At 51.0% G+C, this 19,002-nt stretch overlaps 4 protein-coding genes across 4 annotated transcripts in view; 1 reads left to right on the forward strand and 3 right to left on the reverse strand.

Moving 5' to 3' along the window:
- The window catches only part of NUP88 (nucleoporin 88), an 8,857-nt gene extending 5,517 nt beyond the window's left edge, over positions 1 to 3,340 (reverse strand). Inside the window, 7 exon segments of the mRNA XM_042829919.1 lie at positions 1 to 72; positions 486 to 669; positions 984 to 1,160; positions 2,413 to 2,499; positions 2,630 to 2,755; positions 2,850 to 3,019; positions 3,101 to 3,340. The exon segment at positions 1 to 72 is cut by the window's left edge and continues 21 nt beyond it. Of these exon segments, the coding sequence (XP_042685853.1) occupies positions 1 to 72; positions 486 to 669; positions 984 to 1,160; positions 2,413 to 2,499; positions 2,630 to 2,755; positions 2,850 to 3,019; positions 3,101 to 3,340 (1,056 nt within the window).
- Positions 3,341 to 3,483: 143 nt separating this feature from the next.
- Positions 3,484 to 5,841, forward strand: RPAIN (RPA interacting protein). Its single transcript, XM_042830146.1, has 7 exons — positions 3,484 to 3,562; positions 3,695 to 3,865; positions 4,121 to 4,184; positions 4,701 to 4,815; positions 4,967 to 5,030; positions 5,130 to 5,264; positions 5,628 to 5,841. Exons 1-7 carry the CDS (start codon positions 3,485 to 3,487, stop codon positions 5,655 to 5,657), a joined length of 657 nt encoding a protein of 218 aa, XP_042686080.1. The 5' UTR covers position 3,484; the 3' UTR covers positions 5,658 to 5,841.
- A 794-nt stretch (positions 5,842 to 6,635) lies between these two features.
- LOC122166561 (complement C1q binding protein) lies at positions 6,636 to 10,398 on the reverse strand. The gene is made up of 7 exons (XM_042830407.1): positions 10,393 to 10,398; positions 9,472 to 9,799; positions 9,213 to 9,363; positions 9,038 to 9,128; positions 8,722 to 8,817; positions 7,994 to 8,116; positions 6,636 to 7,071 (listed from the first exon to the last, which is right to left on the reverse strand). Exons 1-7 carry the CDS (start codon positions 10,396 to 10,398, stop codon positions 6,922 to 6,924), a joined length of 945 nt encoding a protein of 314 aa, XP_042686341.1. The 3' UTR covers positions 6,636 to 6,921.
- Positions 10,044 to 18,959, reverse strand: DHX33 (DEAH-box helicase 33). The gene is made up of 12 exons (XM_042830353.1): positions 18,853 to 18,959; positions 18,323 to 18,483; positions 17,507 to 17,734; positions 16,660 to 16,830; positions 15,732 to 15,917; positions 14,909 to 15,020; positions 14,510 to 14,669; positions 13,957 to 14,045; positions 13,293 to 13,420; positions 12,535 to 12,738; positions 11,760 to 11,846; positions 10,044 to 10,775 (listed from the first exon to the last, which is right to left on the reverse strand). The coding sequence occupies exons 3-12, from the start codon at positions 17,663 to 17,665 to the stop codon at positions 10,467 to 10,469; spliced, it is 1,605 nt and encodes a 534-aa protein (XP_042686287.1). The 5' UTR covers positions 17,666 to 17,734; positions 18,323 to 18,483; positions 18,853 to 18,959; the 3' UTR covers positions 10,044 to 10,466.
- Between the last annotated feature and the right edge of the window lie 43 nt (positions 18,960 to 19,002).

Consider the following 19,002-nt stretch of genomic DNA (forward strand, 5'->3'; position numbering starts at 1 on the left):
TTCCAGCTCAACACATTCAAACACGTACAGGGAAGGAACAAGATCAGATCTTGGGTCCCACAATTTTTCTGACTGTAAAGAGCATTGAATTCTTCGATAAGACATCATTTAAACAGAAATAAAAGTGTAAATAACACTGAGTCACATATTATAGGTAGACAAGTGTATTCATTGTTGGAGAAATTCATTAAAGTCCCCCCCTTTTTTTTTTTTTTCATTTAAGAAGCTCAGTAACACATGGTTTCTTCAGAACATCCTCTTTCAAATAGTTCATGGTAAGACTGAAATGGCTGCACCTGCAGGATACACACAGCTGACCTTTACAAGAGCACAGGAGGATCACAGGCACTGGCTGGAACAGGAGGACTCACCGCCTCATTACAGGAGATGCAGCTTTGCCACTTGCATTCCCCTCGAGGCATTCTGCCCTCTTGAAGGCAGGAACTTTAACACAAAAATGTTCACAGAAATAACAAGACAGGTACCTGCTCCTCATCCTCTTCTGCATCCAGCACCACACAGTGATAAAGCATGCCTGATTCAGTGGCAATCACCAGGATATTTGGAATACAAGGCAGGCACAGGACAGCACAGGCATCGTAGCCATAGTTGTCTTCTGCAGCAGGGTGCATGGGCAAAGGGCCGAGCAGCTTGCCAAGATTTCCAGCACTGGAATAGAGGAGATGCATTCACAACACAAAGTGTAGCAGCAGAGTTCCCATGGCCGCCTGCAGGAGTTTACTGAATGATAACTAGAGAATGAGGGTGATTAAAAAATAGACAACTAAAACAACAAACGCAATAGTTTGGAGTTATCGTGTTATTCTTGGATTTAAGTCTACCAGCACTACCACAAAGAGATAAAACAAATTACAACACAAACCAGCCCAGCATCCATTACAGAATTCCAGCGAGGTGAAGAGATGGCTCTGGAACCAAACATACAAAGACTCTATGAAACTTGAGGGTGAATGCAAGCCTACCTCTGCAGCAGGTTGATATAAGTCAGGAACGTCTCTCCATTTTCATATAAAATGTAAAGTGGAAAAGCCAGCACTTCTTCACTGCCTCGCTGCCCAAGAATGCTCACTGGGACGGGCACCAGCGGGCCGAAGTCAAACGCCACTGCGGTCTCTCCCAGCGACGCTGTGTAGGCTCTCCTGGGGATAAGCAGGAACAAAACTGAGTCAGCAGTGACTGTGACAACAAAAGCATTTACTGAGATCCATCTGTATGTCACATTACACCTGCCCTTAAGTCCTTTGGTGCACGCTACTTTCAGCAACAGAAGCGCACAGGGAACACCCCCCTCCAGGGCCTCGTTTCTGAAGTGCCCAGCAGCCAGCCCAGCTCGCAGGGTAAGGAGGAGGGCAGTGGGATCTCCTGTGCAGTACAGCAGCCTGTGACTCACACGGTAGAGACCTTCAAGTTTCTCCTTTCCAATCAGGCCAAGGAGGAAATAAAAAGATAACCTATCTCCCTGCATTCCCCGCTCAAAAAAGGCCTTAAACCTTCTGAAGGATAACATGTGTTGTTCAAATGACTGCTCTGAAGAGCACCAGGCTGTGCAGTCTGTTCCATCCTTCTTTTAGAAAGGTTAGGGAAAAAACAGAACCACTACTGTGCCAGGAAGCAGCCCCAGCACAGGAGTGTGGGAGCAGTAAGCCTGAATAAATCTCTGTTGGATTTTCACACAGAATGGCCCGAGTTGGAAGGGACCTCAAGGATCATGAATCTCCAACCCCTGCCACATGCAGGGCCACCAACCTCCACATTTAATACCAGACCAGGCTGCCCAGGGACCATCCAACCTGGCATTGAACACCTCCAGGGACAGGGCATCCACAGCCTCTCTGTGCAGCTGTTCCAGCACCTCACCACTCTCATAGTATAGAGCTTCCCCCTGACATTCAACCTAAATCTTCCTTCCCTCAATTTAAAACCATTTCCTCTTGACCTGCGGTTATCAACTCTTTCAAAGAGTTGACTCCCCTCCTGTTTGTAGGCTCCCTTCAGGTACTGAAAGCTGCACTGAGGTCACCCCGCAGCCTTCTTTTCTCCAGGCTGAAGAAGCCCAGCTCCCTCAGCCTGTCTTTGTAATGGAGGTGCTCCAGCCCCCTGCTCATCTCTGTGGCTCTCCTCTGGACCCTCTCCAACAGCTCCCTGTCTTTCTTGTACTGGGGGCTCCAGACCTGGACACAGTACTGCTGATGGGGCCTCACGAGGGCAGAGTAGAGAGGGACCATCACCTCCCTGTCCCTGCTGCCACCCCTCTTCTGATGGAGCCCATTTGCCTTCTGAGCTGCAAGAAATTTTCAGGGGATTTTCAGGAGGATCTGTCACTCATTACAGACAGGACTGAGAACACAGAACTTGTCTTGCTGAGAGCATTTTGAAAGGAGCCTCACAAACCCTTTGTTGATGATCAGGGTCTCCTCCTCAGCATCTGAGAGCGCAATCACCTTGATGGGGGTCTGGGGCACCTTCAGGCTGTAGATCCTGAAGGGAAGAAGCAACAGTGATGGTCATCAGCTGCAGCGCATCTGTGATTCCTCTCACCCTGCTCTGTGTGCAGCGACTGTTGGAAGGGACGCACACACAGAAAACGCGAGGCGCAAAAAGTCTTTACCTGATGGTGTTATCCGAAGTCAGCAGCACGATGTGGGGCTCCAGGGTCTCGCAGGGGTACCAGGCCGCGTGCTTCAGGGTGAGGGACGTGGAACTGGTGAAGAACCGTTCTGCGACCGGGATGGTGCTGGAACAGAGCGGAGACGACCGCTGTGACCGCACGGACGGAGCGGTTTCCGAAGGGACGGGGAGGGGGGGGGAGAGCGGAGCTCGGCTCCCACCTGCAGTTCACCACGGCCTTCCCGCCCTCGAACTCGGAGTTTTTGCCCCAGCGTTTGGGCAGCTCCACGGCCGAGAGCCCTTTGGTGCCGATCAGCGCCACATGGCGCCGCGCTGGGCTGAGCAGCGTCTGATACACCTCGAACAGCGGCGGATTGATGCACAGCAGCGTCTGCCGAGACAGGAGGGGAGGGGGCCGGGGCTCAGATCGCCGTCCGTCCCGCGGAGCCCCGCGGAGCCCCGCACCGCTTACCTGGTAACGGCCCAACTCCGGCTCGGCGCCGCTCAGACGGCGGAGGTCGATGTCGAGCAGCGCGCCGCGCTCGCCGTCCCATAGCAGCAGGTCTCCGTCCAGGCCCAGCAGCAGGCTGCGGATCAGCGGGGAGCGCGGGGCGGCGGAGGTCGCGGCGCCGCTCTCGCGGAGGCGGCTGAAAGCGGCGTGCTGCGGTAGGGCCGCCCGCCACCGCTCCGCCGGACCCCACTCGGCCGCCATCGCCGCCCGCGACCGCCCCGACCCGACAGCCAATCGGCGGCGCCGAGCGGAGTGACGTCACACCAACCACCACCTCCCGCGCGCTCTCGTCGAACTACGTTTCCCGGCGCGCCCCGGGTCGCGGTCACGTGGCGGCGGCGGGCGATGGAGGCGCCGCTCGGTGGGCACCGGGCGCTGTACAAGAGCCCCGCCGCGCCGCCATGGAAGGAGACGTACCGGCGGGTGAGCGGGGCGAGGCCCCAACCGCACCTCCCCGGTCCCGCTTCCCCTCCGCCGAGCTCTCTCCGCGTTCCTTCGCCCCGAGGCGCGGGATGAGAGCTCCCGGCCCTGACACGGCGCCGCCGCTCCCCGCAGCGCTGCCTGGAGCGCCTGAGGAGCAGCCGGGAGCGGCTGCTGCACCGCTACCGCCGGGCCGGGCCGGGCCCTGGCGCGCTGCTGGTGCCGGAGGTGATGGAGTGGGAGTGGCAGAGCCTGCAGGCCGAACGCGGCGCGCCGGGGGATCGCGGGCAGCGCGCGCTGCGGCAGGTCGGTGCGGGGCGGCGCGGCTCGGGGGAAGCGTCGGGGTTCGGGACGGGGATCGGTTCCGCTCCGTCGCCGTTCTTCAGCCGTGCTTTGGAGCGGTGCCGTCTCCGAACCCGGCAAACCGCGAGCGATTGAAGGCCGCTCCTCGGTGCTGCGCCTCTGTGTTACTGAGCAGAACGATGAGCTTCGGGATCTCCGTCCCGGCGGCAGCTCGGCCAGGTGAGCACGCGGCCACAACCGCAGCGCTGTGCTTTTCAGATGCCCGAGGATCCGGACGAGCTGGCGGTGCTGGATGAAATCCAGCAGGAGCTGATCCTGCAAGGTAACTTCTCAGTGCTTTTCCTGACTCTTCTCGGAGCCGTGCTGTTACTTGCTGGCCTCCTCCTGCTGAGGGTGTAACTCTGTTTCTATAAACCACACGATGTGGGGAAAACAACCCTTGTCTCTGCAGCCTCTCTGATGCACTCAAAGCGTTCTGAGAGTTTCAGGAGTTCAAGCAGCATCTGAAGCTCTATGAGGAGCTACGCGAGGCAGCACTGCTTGAGAGCTGTGAGAGCCCACATAAATGAACTCAGAACACTTCTGAATTGTTGGCTGGAAAGTGTTACAGTCACCCCCCTGAGATTGCTGAAGGCTGTAGGAAAAAGTGGGTTCATAGCAATGACTTTCATGAGCACAGAAATCTGATTCAAAGTAAAAAGCTCAGCAATACGGGGCTGCCCCAGCCTGCATCCCCACGGCAGCTCCACGTGTGCTTTAGCTTTACCTAAAGTTGATAACAGATGTGAGTTGTTTTGTTGCTCTGTTTGCTTTTTGTTGTCTTTTCTTTTTCCTCCAGAACAATTGGTTATAGAAGAATATGAGCGAAGTCTGCAGTTTGATGAAGAATGCCTCAATGCAATCCTCGATGGCTTGGATGCCAGCAACAAAATCATCTGCCCAGTGTGCAGAAAGTAAGAAAGCCCTCAGCACTGCAATGGGATCCTCCACACTGCAGCAGTTTGGGTTTGGAAACAGGCAAAACAGCAGGCAAACAAAGGCAGTGGATTTCAACAAGATGGAAGAAGAGTGTTGTGAGGGATGCTCACTGTGTGTCTTTTTTAGGAACCATCTGACTGTGAGGAGCCACTCAGTTTTTTGCCAGTGTGGGTTGGATGTCCCTGCCCAGGTGAGCTGTGCTGTGAGTGATGCACGGTGATGTCCATGGCTGAAAGCTGCCTCTTATGAGTAAGATTTCTTTCTTCTTAACCCTTTTTTTTCCCCCCAGGATATGACGGAAGAGAAGCTTCGGTCGCTTCTGGAAAACACTATAACAGAGCACAGTCACAGGTGCCTTCACAGTCCGGAGTTCACAGTTACCAGTGGAATGGAGGAGGAAGCCAGTCTTCTCATGACCTGTCTGGTGAGTCAGGTGTCAGATTCCTGCTTGGATCCACCTCTCAGTTACATGGACAGAAGCCACAAGTCCACTGATCCGAGGGGTTTGCATTACTGCTTCTCCACATGCCTTTGTGGAAGTGGTTTTAGTATGGCCACCAGTAACAAAACAGCTGAATTACACTGTACTGTCCCTGCTGGGTTATGGGATCTTTCAAAGTTCCTTCTGGCTCAAGCTAGTAAAACATGTGTGCACACAAGTAGGTTCACAGTGTTCTAATGGCTGCATGCTGGGAAGTTAGGAGCAGAGCATTTCAATCTTAAACATGAATATTCATCTTTTATGTTACTACAGCTTGTCAGTTCAACTTAACCTTACCTTTTTAAGGTCTGTGACTTTTGGATGATACTCCTGTAAGTTGCTTCAGCTGCTGCTTTTTCAGTGACTTCAAGACTAGAAACTCAACCTAGAGCTGCTATTGTCTTCTAATGTATATATACTCATGTCTGCTGTGTCAGAAATACTTCAGGGCAGTGCTACTGCCTTAACCTGCACTTTTGATGGCACAGTCCATGTTTTATAATAAATATTTCATCCTTCATATCATCTTCAACAATGTATCACTGATTTCACAGCTTGCATTGGACTTTGTATTTAGCTTCTGGTCCCTGACAGTGTTTTTAAGGTATACTTCTGTTCTAAAAACAGGTGCCTCCTTACAATCTCATCCACTACACTCAGGACTAGTAAGAAGTATTGAATCAATAGAGAGGCACCAAGTAGTCATGACCTATTCTGCCTCTTCTCATTGTTCTGCCCTTGGGTGCCTTCAAGCTGAAGTACAGGCAGCTCTTTAATGCATGGCCACATGTTGTGCACTTCCCAAACACAGCAGGAGCACCTTCTGCTCTGCCACTGGGACTTATCAGACCTTGAGGCAACACACAGAGACAGCAGTTTTTGAGTAGAAGCCCCCAGCTCCTGCCCTGCTGACATTCAGCATCCACACAACTCGCATCATCCCGCAAGGAAAGCTCTCCAGCTTCTCTGCAGTATTTTTCTAAGGCAGATGCATTAACACTAATAGCTGTGGAAGCACCTTCCTGTTTAAAACAACTCAGAGTCTGGCAACCATGATTTCAGTCATACCCCTGCTGCCACTACACCTTGCCCCAGAAATGCAATCACGTACATCAGCATCACCTAGCCAGCAAAATTCCTCTGACAGCCACAGCGCTGCTGATAGGAAGGCAATTTCAGTGTCTGAAGGAGCTACAACAGCCCTGGAGAAAACTCTGGGTAACAGACCAGCTGCACAGCCAGATGCTTAACTTCTCAGGACACGCACAAATATCACTTTTTATGGCAACTGAGCAGCATGAAGAAAAACCACTATTTTTGCAGGGAGTTGTTGAACAGATTTTATTTTTCACATTCATTCCTAACGGTACAAAATCCAGCAGGTCGGGTGAGGCAGGTCCAGACTTGAATGTCTGAGAACTTGATCTGGGTTGCAACATAACATAAATACAAATCCCAAAATACAAGTGAGACTCCTCACTCTCCCATGATGCTCGCTTTCAAATTCAGTTACTCACTCTCTGTCTCTGTTGTGAAGGTACACTGTGGTACTGCTGGAGCACAGCTGTGTAATGCCCACACTCAACACTGGTTTCCTAGCCTACTGACATTTGACAAAGCTTTTAAGGTCTTCAAGGAATTTAATGTACTCCTGGTGCTCCAGTGCAGTGCTGAGCTCAATCAACTCATCAGCAAATGTGTTATCCACCCCTCGATCAGCCAGGAAATCCATTAAGTGGTCATACAGAGCCTGCAAGCAAGGAACAGAAAACAGCCTTAGCAGAGCACAGCTGGGGATGTCTTGCTTCTGAGATGTCTGACTGTAGCTGGTCTCACTGTTTCCCATCCCATCAGGCCAAGCTGTGTCCTGGAGCTGATAAAAGGGACCATAGGAGCCCACACACACTGAGCTCTGCCTCCCCTCTGTGTAATGCCATGGGGTCACGAGGGCACGCTGTGTGGGCAGTATCTGGAAAGGGGAGTAGCTGGTGTCTCTGTTTGAGAGACTCAATCTTTCACTATCTGTACACCATTTTTTCTTGCTTCAAATCTTACTTTACTGCAATACATTTACGCCTGTGGGCTCCCCCTCTTGCTCCTCACAGGAACAGATTTGGCACTGCTTAGTGCAGTATGCCAATACCTGTCACACTGCCTCTGACAAGTAACAGTGAACAAATGCTTCATTTTGGACTTCTGGAATAGGAGTAAAAAACATAAATCTTACAAATCTGAATTAGAAGCACTGTGGGATATTCTAATACTCACTAAGCAGTCTAATATCAGTGCTTTCAAAGAGCAAAGCTTTAATCACACAATGCACGGTCCCCAGCTAAGAATGAACCTTTTGCAAGCCTGGCACTGAGAATACATGAGTGGATGCAAAGTTCTGGGATGGCAGTTTTTAGAGTCACCACTACAAAAACATAACGGGAAAACTTAGAAAGATACCTTCATGTGCTATCTGATAAGCAACAGAGCTTAAAAAGAAATAAAAACATATTTTGTCAAAGCATCTCTGCAGCATAATACAGCTGGAATTGCTTTCAGAGCGTCCATCTCAGGCTGAAACACAAAGTACAGGATCCATGCTAACTGAGGAGTGAGTGGAGAGCCAGGCAAGAAAAGGCAAAGTGCCCTGTGCAGCCCACAGCCGTGCCAGCAGCACTTACCCAGTCGAGGGAATCTGTATTGAGGGTGTAGTTGGTGTCCTTCCAATCTGATTCTCCAGTGGGCTGAAAGCTGACCTCCCTAATAGTGAAAATGTCACTTTCTTCCTCTCCCTCGTGGCCAACCTGAAACAGGAAATGAGACGCAAGACATATTAGCTCTAATTACAGGGCACCATCAGCTCTTTCATCCCAAGCTGCGAATACAATGCTGCAGGCAAACCCTCAGGTACTTAACCCGTACTTAAAGCTGCTCTTCTCCCCTCCCAGCACTGCCAGCAAACAGCAGTCATCTGCTACAGTTTGCAAAATAAACCACACAGATCAGCCTGTAGCTCTCAATTATATGTTCTCCCTCCTTTGTTTGGTTCTTAAATAAAGAAATCTCTGCCTCACTTTGCAACACCTCATAGCAGTGAGATTTGCAAGCTAGTGCAGCAATGCACGAAATGTGTTGTGTTTGGGTCATTCTTATGTTTGTCCCATGTCAGTTTGCCATGCTGGTCACACTGCTGTGCCTCTCTCCCTCCTCTACCACCACTCAACGAGCTGATCAGAAAGCCAGGTCAGGACATGAGCAGAAATGAACACGATTACAAAGATAAAGATTCTGTGTTAGCAGAAAAGATAAAAGGAGACTGCATTTTCTGCACACTCATAAAACTATGGGACTATGAGCAGCAGTGGCACAGTTACACTGCAGCAGAAAGCAGGAAACACCCAGAGCTCACCTCATCCTCGGGGTAATGGCAATCAAGCACAAGGGTCTGCTTCGTATCGTCCTTAATGACTTCCACAACGAAGTTCGGAGTCGATGTGATATCGGGCTGAAGGAGAGAAGCACCCATCAGTGCTGAGGGCTGAGCAGGCGCGAGGCACCTGCACTGGGTGCTGGGGACGGGTACATGGGGGGCTCCCACGGCCGCTCTCCCCCAGACCCAGCTGCCCCGCTGCCCTCCATGTGTTCCCACGCCCAAAAACCGACTGAGAAAAACAAAGCGAAAACCCTTTGGGGAATCCCCTCGCCCTGCTCTGCTCCGTGCCCACCTCCTCCTGCTCGTCAGGTTTCTGCTCCTCCGGTGCTTCGTCGTCCACCGCGGGCGGGATGCTGTTGTTGATGTTGAACGTAACCGTTATCCTACAAAGAACACGGAAGAGTTAAGGCCGTCTGCGTTCGGAAAGCACCGCCCGCATCGCTCACGTTTGGAACTTTGGCGCTCACTTCTCCCCGGCGACTTTGCGCACCAGCCGGGCCTCGGTGCCGTGCACCTCCAGCTCCCAGCCGCCGGACACTTTGGGCAGCGCTTTGTGCTTCTGGATCTTCCGTTCCTCCTTGATTTCATCCGTCAAGAACTGAGCAAACGCTTTGTCCCCTGCGGCGGGAGAGAAGAGCTGAGCACGGCGACCGCCCTCCCCCCAGCCATCCCCACGTGCTGCGCGGGCCCGCCGCTCCGCCGCTCCCCCGCTCTCCCCCCGCTCACCCTCGGTGTGCAGCCCGCCGCAGCCGCAGGACACGGCGCCAGCAGAGCCCCGCCGCGGGCGGAGCAGCGCCGCCCGCCACCCGCCGCCATCGCTCCGCTGCCAGAGAGAGCGCGCCAAGGGCGGCGGCTGCAGGAGGGCGCGGGGCGGGAGGGACGAGAGCGGGCGGCGCGGGGGCAGCGCGGGGCGCAGAGAGGCGGCGGCGCGTAGGGCTCGTGCCAGCAGCATGGCGAGACGGGGAGAGGCAGCTGACCCGGAAGTGCTCCGGTCGCTTCCGGCGCTCCGCCTCTCGCTCTGCGGCGCGGGTTCGAGCCCCACCCCCGGCCTGACCTTGTGGAGGAGCCGAGAAGCTTCGACAGGCGAAGGAGAAGGGGGGGGTGAAGGAAGGAAGGAAGGAAGGAAGGAAGGCAGTGAGACGGGGAAGCAGCGCTGCGTGCCCCAACAGCGGGCGCTGCGTCACCCCAAGTGAAGCGGTTAACGTGATGTGTGAGCAAAGGATAGCTGAGGAGGCAATGGGCCGTGGCACCTCCCTTCTACAAATTGTACAAGAAAAACAGTACTTTTTTTTTTTTTTTTCTCTTTGTATGTAGAAATTTTTTTTTTCCCATCAATAAAACCTGCTCAGAATACAAACAATATCATCAAAAAATATCAAGTCTACTAGAAGAGCTCTCGTTTCCTCATAGACAAGCCTGTTACATCTCAGCAAACATTAAAGACTGGCACGAGACACCGGCGCCCCTTTCTGCCACCCCCTCCTCACGCGCACCCAGCACGTACTGTGAGCCCCTTTTACAGAGGAACTATTAAAAGGACGATTGTTCAAAGCCACGGAGACCCGTGAGGCCTGGCTCTCACAGAGAAGCCATTTTCCTCCAAGGTTTGCACCTGATGGGCAAGACAAAAGCCTGCTGTTCCTGTACAGCCATTACAAAACAGCAAACGGTCCTTCAGAGTGGGCCTTAGAGCCCTGCACCCGCTGGTCCCACAGCCCGGCTCAGTTCTTGGCTGCTCTGAGCTTCCTGCGGAAATAATCGGGCGCCGCGTCGTACAGCCAGTCTGCGTCCACCACGCACAGGTCCCGCATGTAGCACTTGTTGGTGTGCAGCAGCCCGTTGTAAACCACACAGGAGGGTTTGCAGTGGAAGAGCACAGAAGAGGGATGGATGGCCACCAACTGGTGGGAGTTCACAGTGCTGTAGGTGCCGTCCGGCTGCAGCTCGGCGGCGTTCATGAAGAGGCTGTGAGCCAGGCAGCGGCGGATGTTGGCGGTGTCGGAGCGGGAGGATTCCATGGGCACGGATAGCTGGATGGCAGCCAGAGAGACAAAGCAGCTGGTCACATCTTACAGCACCCCGCAGCACGGGCACAGACATCCCTAACAACACATCTAACAAGGCCGGGCAGCACGGATCGCTTCCCAATCTTCTCTCTGATGGCTTCAATCCAAAAGACAGGGAGCCAGATCCTACAGGGCTAGCTGAAGCACTACCCTAGCTCCACCTGCAGGCTCTAAGAGCCCTTCTTGTGTGAAGGATGAGACAGGCTGTGCCTGCTGCTCCACCTGGGTTGGCATCTGTGCCTTGCAGGGAAGCAGCAGCCCTGGCAAGGCCTGCAGGCTCCTAAACCTCCAATGCTACTGAGCCCATCCTACCCACCTGCATGGGAACTGCTGAGTCACGGCCTGAACCTCTGATTGATCACCTGAGACGAGCCATGAGTCAGCCAGAGGAGCACAGGTGAAGGCAATTCAGCTGTGCTGCCGGAAGACCTATTTAAGAGCTGGCTACCAGTAGGGAAGGATCTCTTCTAGAGATTGCCTCTTCTGGTGTTTTGTAGGTAAGCCCAGCATAAGGGTAAGCTTTCCATTTATTCTCTTTTGTTATCATTGTCCACTCTGCCTAACTCTCTTGATTATATTGTGATTGTAACATCTTGATATCCATTGATTATACACCACCCCAAAAGCCCACCCTCCCTTCTCAGCAGCCTGGATGAGAGCTGGAGGCCACAGCAGCAGGCGTGCTGTTTGTTATTTGTTCTCACTGTATAAACCTGCACTTGTCTGAAGGGTGGGCAGTCATTCTCACAGTGTTGAAGAACAAGTGTGTATGTGCACAATAGCGGGGAAACAGCCCCACTGTAACGGGCTTCTGAGAGCAGGCAAGATTACGTTATAATCCAGCTGGCCTGGACAACCACATTTTCTTGCTCCTAGGACATCATGCAAAAGAAATCAGCTTGGAGACAAACAGAAGAAATAGAGAAACGCAGTATGACAACAAGTTACCTTCACACAAATGTCCCTGAGCTGAGCTCTCACATCTGACACGAGCATCATGTTCCTGCCGTTGACAAAGTTCTCCTTGCACCATTCCTGCAGCAGAGGCATCAGGAGTTAAAGGAATTGCTCCTTCACCCAGGAAGCACAACTGTCTTTGGATGCCATGCAAAGAGGAATCCTCATAGACACAGTCTCTCTCAGAGAAAACTGCTAACTCATCTCCTTGTCAGACTGCTACCCCTGATTACTCCCCCTTCCCGCAGTGCCAAGAAACTGCCTGTTGTTCTCCTCCCGCTCAGAGCTGCTCTGCAAGGTCACTGCCAGCTGCAAAACAGCACTGCATATCCCACAGGCAGCAAAAACACATTACATGAGAATAACAGATGTTGCAAGAATGGGATATGCTAATCTACAAATCAACTGAAGGAATTCATAGAGGAGCACAAATAAAAAATCTGTTCTTAAATATGCTCGGTGTTTCTGTAGTGAATGGGACACGTCCAGGTGTTTAGCAGCAACTCCCAGCACCCCCTCACTTCCAGCTGTAACCAGGCAAGGAGGAGATGTGGTTCTGATCACAGAGCTGGTCTCACACAACTTTGGTAACCAGCTCCCTTCTGGGGAAACCTCTGGCACTGGAACAACTTCCTCTGCTGCCCATCTGTAAAGCACGAGCAACATCTCCGTTCTCACAGGTGCTTTGGAAGGATGCAGATGTCACTGCTGCAAGCCAGAAGAACTCCTCACCAGCACAAACCCTGGAATCCTCAGAGCATCCTACCTTGTTGCCACTGACATTTTTGAAGGCTCTGTACACGTTGAGCAGGGTGAGGTGATCCCCCTCACTGGAGATAAATTTCTTCCTGACAGCCTGCACCTCGTCGCGCCGTGCCGGGGGGTTGTGCAGGACGCTGTCCACTGATAACAGCGATACGATGGTCAGAATCTCCTCTGTGCAGTGGAACTTCGGGGACAGGAGGATGGTCTGGAAAGAACAACATTGATTTTTGGTTGACCAAATACACCCCAGGTGGGAAGGCCTCTCTGTTCACTGACAGCCAGGGAACTTTGCCAGGCACTGTTCAGAGCAATTTCACACACAATTGGGCTTAGGGACAACTGTAAGTCCTGAGGAACCACTGAGCACCGTTCAGAGGCACTGCTGTGCTCTTTCTCGAGACCATTCACTTCAGATACAACACAAACATGGTGCCCAAAACTCACTACTGCATCAAACACATCCCCAAACTGTCAAACCATGCTACAGACAATCCCAGAAATAGCAAGGGAATCGACCCTGTTTCAGCTTCAGATGTGCCAGAGGAAACAAAGCAGCTTTTAAACATCTCCTTTAAATGAACAAATGATGGGCAAAGCAGCACAGCTGCTGTAAAAAAAGCTGTGCTTCATTAGTGTACTGCAGATACAGTGGTACAGCTGCAGTCACCCCAAATTCCAGACCTTTTTAGGCATTTGAAAGAGAAATGCCAACGGTGCTGGGAAAAGTAGGTGAAATAAAAGCAGTTCTGCAGTTCTTACTTTGGAGAACTTTGGTTCCAGTGGGAAGGCTGCCATCTTCCTTCCCAGGGGAGTCAGCACAAGCTGATCTTCCTTTCGCTCCACAGCCCCCAGCAGGTCCAGCTGCTCAACGGCTGCTTGGATAGCATCTGTCAGAACAAGAAGGTTTGGGCTGTGACAGACACGAAGCGAAAGGACCAGCAGCAAACATCACTACTTTTTCCCCAGCCCAGAGGGGTAACACTTGCAGTTTATTGGTTTAGAGGAACGAATGCCCCACGCAATGATGCAACCCCTTTGTCCAGTAGAACAACCATCTTTTCCAATTTACATAGCAAGAAAACAAGCAAAACTAAAGCTGCCATCTCTAGCTTTGAGCAGAAGTCATGCGAGATTCTTTATGGCTTTCTGTGGCATTGTTCTTCATGAGCAGCAAGTGCTCACTGCTCTGTTTGGAAGCTGTGCTCTCCAGCTTTCTGTTGTAACCATGACTGCTGTGATGAGCAGTGAGTGAACCTGAGACTTTGGGACCACCAGCAGATGCAGCAGGGAGAGATTGCTCCCTTCTCACAGCCCTCACTTTCCACACTTCTCAGGCTGCCCTGAAGACATTATTTTTAAGCTACTCTTTAGGTACTCATTTTTCCATTTATTTTTCCCCAGGATTGCTTATGTAAGCACTTACCAGGAGATGGTTTGGACATGAAGTCAAAGGTGAGTATGTTGGGAATTCTCAGGGCCAAGAGCTGAAGCAGCACACTGGCCAAGTTACACCTGCATAGGCAGAAAAAAACAACTGAAACTACCTCATCTTATAGGCAGATAACAGCATAAAAAAAAACCAAAACAACCTAAAAGCATGAAGAAAGTGAACAGAGTTCTCAGATCTGTGCTCTAACTTGAAAGAAACAATTCCAGGGCTGCAGACCAGTCCAATGACAGCTGGTGAAACCTGACTTCCTGAACAGTCAGACTCTACCTCCAGTTTTGCTGGACCCTGAAGCCTCTCTTAAAGCCAAGCACCCACCCTACAGATGGACTCTCAAGTATTTTACCAAGTGCCCCAATGGACAACGTGCAGATGACTCTGGTGGAGCCTGCAGGAGTGGCAAACCCTGTATTACCCTTCCCTGTGGGGAAGGTAATAATAGACTGCTAGTTCAGACTGAAAGGAAAAACTCCCTGGCCAGAACTCTCAATTCTTTGATATTAATCATTTCACCATCACGTGCTCTCACCTCTGTATCTCAGGTACTGTCATTTTGTCAAACTTCTCAAACTCATCCTCAGTGTAGAGCCGGTAGCAGATCCCACTGTCCTCTCGCCCTGCTCTCCCTGTCCGTTGCCAAGCCTGGGCCTTTGACACTCGCTGGACTGCCAACACTTCCAGACCAATTTCTGAGTATGGAAAAGCATCATTTCTGTCACTGGTGGCATAATGCAGGACCTTGGAAAACATTAGCTCGTTAACAAAAAATCCCAGGAGCTTCCTGTCCAATTACTGTACGCATCAGAAACCTGGGATGTTAACTGAGGCAGCACAAAGTGTGTTTTACATCAGCTGCCAATGGGACGTATTGCTTCAAAAAACCCAAACTTCTACAACAGCATTTCCGTTGTGCCTCGGGGTTCCTCACCAGGGTTGTACTTCTTTGCTTTGACCATGCCTGTGTCCACAACAAACTTTATACCCGAAATGGTGATGGAGGTTTCTGCGATGTTGGTGGAGAGGATCACTTTGCGGCAGCCCTAAGAGGAAGAGCAAACTGAAGCAGTCAAAAGCCACCTCAGATCAGCTGCAGTAGAGAAATGCCACTGATTTCAGCCAGCACGGGTCAAGCCTTCATACTACTAGTGTGCTACAATCATGTGTTATGTTTGCTATAGCAGATCTTGTAAACGAAGATCATCCCTAGCTCCTAATCAGATCCTGAAACGCGTGCCTATGCTGTTGTAACAAAATACACCACCCAGCAGAACAGTTATCAGGGCATCTTTAAACCACTTTGGTTCCATTTCTATCACAAGTGCAAGAGCCAAATTCCTGTTTATCTGCTGATACGGGGGTCCCAGGCAATTGGCACAATTTCCTTTTCTTATGGCCCTGCTAAACATATCCAGGTGCTTGGCTTCCTTAGCATTTGGCGAGCCTGCCATCTTCCTTTCTGTGCTACTGACACAGTCATGCAAAACGAGGCACATTTCAATCACTCTGCCCTTTTTCCATCTCCCTAATCTTTCCTTCTTTTCATGATCCCAGATAACTTATCTATGGCTCATAACTCCATCAAAGCTGCAGCATCTTGTATCACTCTGGAATCATTCCACCTGAAGTCAGTGGAGACAATTCAGACCATCAGTACAGACTGTTTTAAGACCCGAAATTCTATGTTTTTTTTCCCAAGCACTCACACAAGCAAACAGACAAACTTATTCTGATTGTCCACCACATTCTCTCACCTTGGGGGCAGCCTGAAAGACTCGGAGTTGTTGAGAGTAGGGCAGAGAAGCATAAAGAGGCATCACTGTCATCTGCGGGCAGCCATCAGGGAGGTGCTTGGCAATGTCTCGACAGGTTTTGGTCATTGCTTCAATCTCTTCCTGACCAGTCAGAAACACGAGGATGTCCTGAGAAGAGGGTGCTTCCTGGAGCCACAGGGAAAAGCACGTGAGAAGTTACAATAGATTGGACATGGAGAGTGAGCTGAGCTTGTGATATCAGCAGATCTTCCAACATGTTGTCCTGTTAGCAAGTCAGCAAAGCATGTAAGACAGAAAAGACACATTCTGTGCAAGGTGGAACAGCCCTAAGATTCTGATGGATTCGCCATTGGTGAAGGGTAAACAGCATTTTATAGTGTTGGGTCTTAACGAGGATGAAGAAATCACTCAAATTCACATATCTGTCCAAAACATGCAGGGAGAGGGCCAGCAAGCTCCCAGACACGAGTCAGTAAACACAAAAAAACTCAGGTGAGACAAACATTTCAGTACAAATTAACACCAGAGAGCTTTGCATAGAAGTCTTTTTTCAACTCCAGCCTTGACACAGAAGCACTGTAATTCTACCAACAAGAGCATCTGCAAAGCATTAGATGCAGAATAATAAGCACTTTAATTAAATGATTTAACTGTCCTTCAGTTCTGCATTCAAACATCTAATCCCATCTCACTGTTATTTGAACAGACTCCTACTCACAAACCTAGCATACTGTGCTGTTACCCACTTTTCCCAGCGGAAGCAGTGAGCACTTCAGGGACACCTGTGATTCAGTGGTCAAACCATCTCCAGGCCAGATGGGCTCAGAGCCTTTGCCACAGAAACCTGAGCCCCCCAGCTGACAATCTGTGGCACCAGGGAGGTGCAGACTTGATGAGAGGACCATACCTGGTGGATCTGGAAGACTGACACCAGTGCTGCTTGGAGGTAATCGCTCTGAGGCTGTTTGGTGTAGAAGACCTGAATGGGATGTTGCCTGCCTTCTAAATAGAGAACAGGAGCTCCATTGAAGTACTGGGAGAACTGATCGACATCCATGGTAGCTGACATGACGATCACCTACAGTGTGAACATAAAATGGGTGAGCACAGCAGTTCACACCCAGCAGGAGACTCATGGCCAGGACTAACCCATAGCCAGCTTCCTGAGGCTGCAGTACAGATTCAGAGCAGCAAAGAGCACACAGATTTTGAGACAGGATGATTTTTGCTTGTATAATACCAGAGCTGATAGCTTTAACAAGTGTGATGTGCTGGTATGAGAAAATGAGCAAGAAGGCACAGTAAAATTCTCTTCTGACATTTAACAGAGCTGCGCACACAAAGCAAGGTTGCACAACAGCCTGTTGAACAGACTGCACTAGGATCATACCAGTGCAGTCTGGTATGGCATCATACTTCCTACATGCCTTCCTCATCAAAACCAAGGTGCATTCATGCAGTTTATCATGTACTTGCCCACTCCAAATCATGACCTGACACATACATGCAACATCTTCCCCCAGTACAGCCCAGTACAGCTTCAATAACAGAGAGAAAGCTCCTGTCTCCAAGGCGAGTGCCAGACTCTCAGCAACACACTGTAATTTGGCCACCCTGAACTATTCAGATTTAAAGGGATTTTTCAGGAAAGGAAAATATGTAAAGCTAATATTTGAAACACACTGTAAACTCCAGGTGTTGCTTCATAAGGCACAGAGTCCAAGCCCCATCTCTGCCATCCTAGCCGAACATACCTTGAGGGGCAGTTTGCCCAATTCTTTTCGTTTCTTTTGTGCAGCTTTCACCACTCCAAAGAGCACATCAGTATGGATTGTCCTCTCATGGGCTTCATCCAGGATGACAACGCTGTACTTCCGCAATATAGGATCCCCAATGGCTTCACGAAGCAGCATGCCATCCGTCAAGAACTTTATTCTAGTTTCATCAGATGTGAGGTCATCGAAGCGCACCGTGTAGCCAACCTAAGGGAGCAATCGTTAGAGAGAATTTACATTTCTCACTGGTGCTGTACCACCAAGCAGAACTGCACAGTGCCACAGATCAGCCAGACCAACGTCACACCGAAAGGAAGCTCCCAGCGCTGTAGCCCATTAGGTTTTTCTCAGCTGAAAGCTCATCAGAAACACTACAGGTTTCCTCTCTTTTAGCCGGCGTTAGAAATTACTGCATGCTCTCTGAACGGTTTTATTTATGCAAAATCCTTTTCCTCCACTTGTCTCCCACAGGTTCACAGACTAGCAAAGATTCAGCACTTTGCTCTCCTTGACTTCTGATACAGGGAAGAAAATTAGTGAGGGCTTTTTTTTGTCTGTTTTATTCATTAACCAGTATTTATCCAAATAAGAGAACACAGATAATCACCAAGTAAAGAACTACAAACATGGGTTCCCCTGAGCCACAAAAATAGCAAAAAATCATTTTTCCCATTCAAGCATATTACAGAGGACTGCCTACCACCCTTACAACTCTTAACATTTTTACCTTATCCATTCAATTAATGACACTGCAATACTAAAACAGCTCCCTAAAGACCATGGGAAGGCACCTACCAGTTTCCCCAGCTCCGTCCTCTTCTCATCTGAGACTCTGGTAGCTAAGGAGATAGCTGCTACTCTGCGAGGCTGTGTCACAGCAACGATGCCCTGGCGGCCAATTCCTGCTTCGTAGAGATACTGAGGGATCTGAGTGGTCTTTCCTGAGCCCGTTTCTCCTGAAGAACAACAAGGGAATAGAATCAGAATTGCAGGGGTTGGAAGGGACCTCCGGGGATCACGAGGTCCAACCCCCTGCTGAAGCCAGGCCGCTCAGTGATTCCTTGTGTGGGAGATGCTCCAGGCCCCGATCACCTCTGCAGCCCAGTGCTGGACTCTCTAGGAGTCCCCTTTTTTCAACCGAGGAGCTCAGAACTGGACAGAGATCTGGGAAAACAGAGCTTTCCCATCTAGAGCACCTTCAAACAAAAGGTTCCAACTCATTCTCACGGCAGTTCCGCAGGGCCGGCACCTCACCTCACCTCACCTCACGCCGCGTTACCTCACGGCAGTCACCTCAGCGCCTCCCCCCCCCCCCGGCCGCTCACCGATGAGCACGGCGCATTCCAAGCCCCGCAGCTGGCTGAGCAGAGGCCCCCGCGCCTGGAAGATGGGCAGCTCGCGGCGCTGCGAGGCGGCGGGCGGCAGCGAGGGCCGGCGTGGAACGGCGGGCGAGCCGGGCAGCATGGCGGGACCGC

This window comes from Centrocercus urophasianus, unplaced genomic scaffold, assembly GCF_019232065.1.
Source record: "Centrocercus urophasianus isolate 14NV4802_14NV808 unplaced genomic scaffold, USGS_Curo_1.0 seq_33, whole genome shotgun sequence".
Taxonomy (NCBI): domain Eukaryota; kingdom Metazoa; phylum Chordata; class Aves; order Galliformes; family Phasianidae; genus Centrocercus; species Centrocercus urophasianus.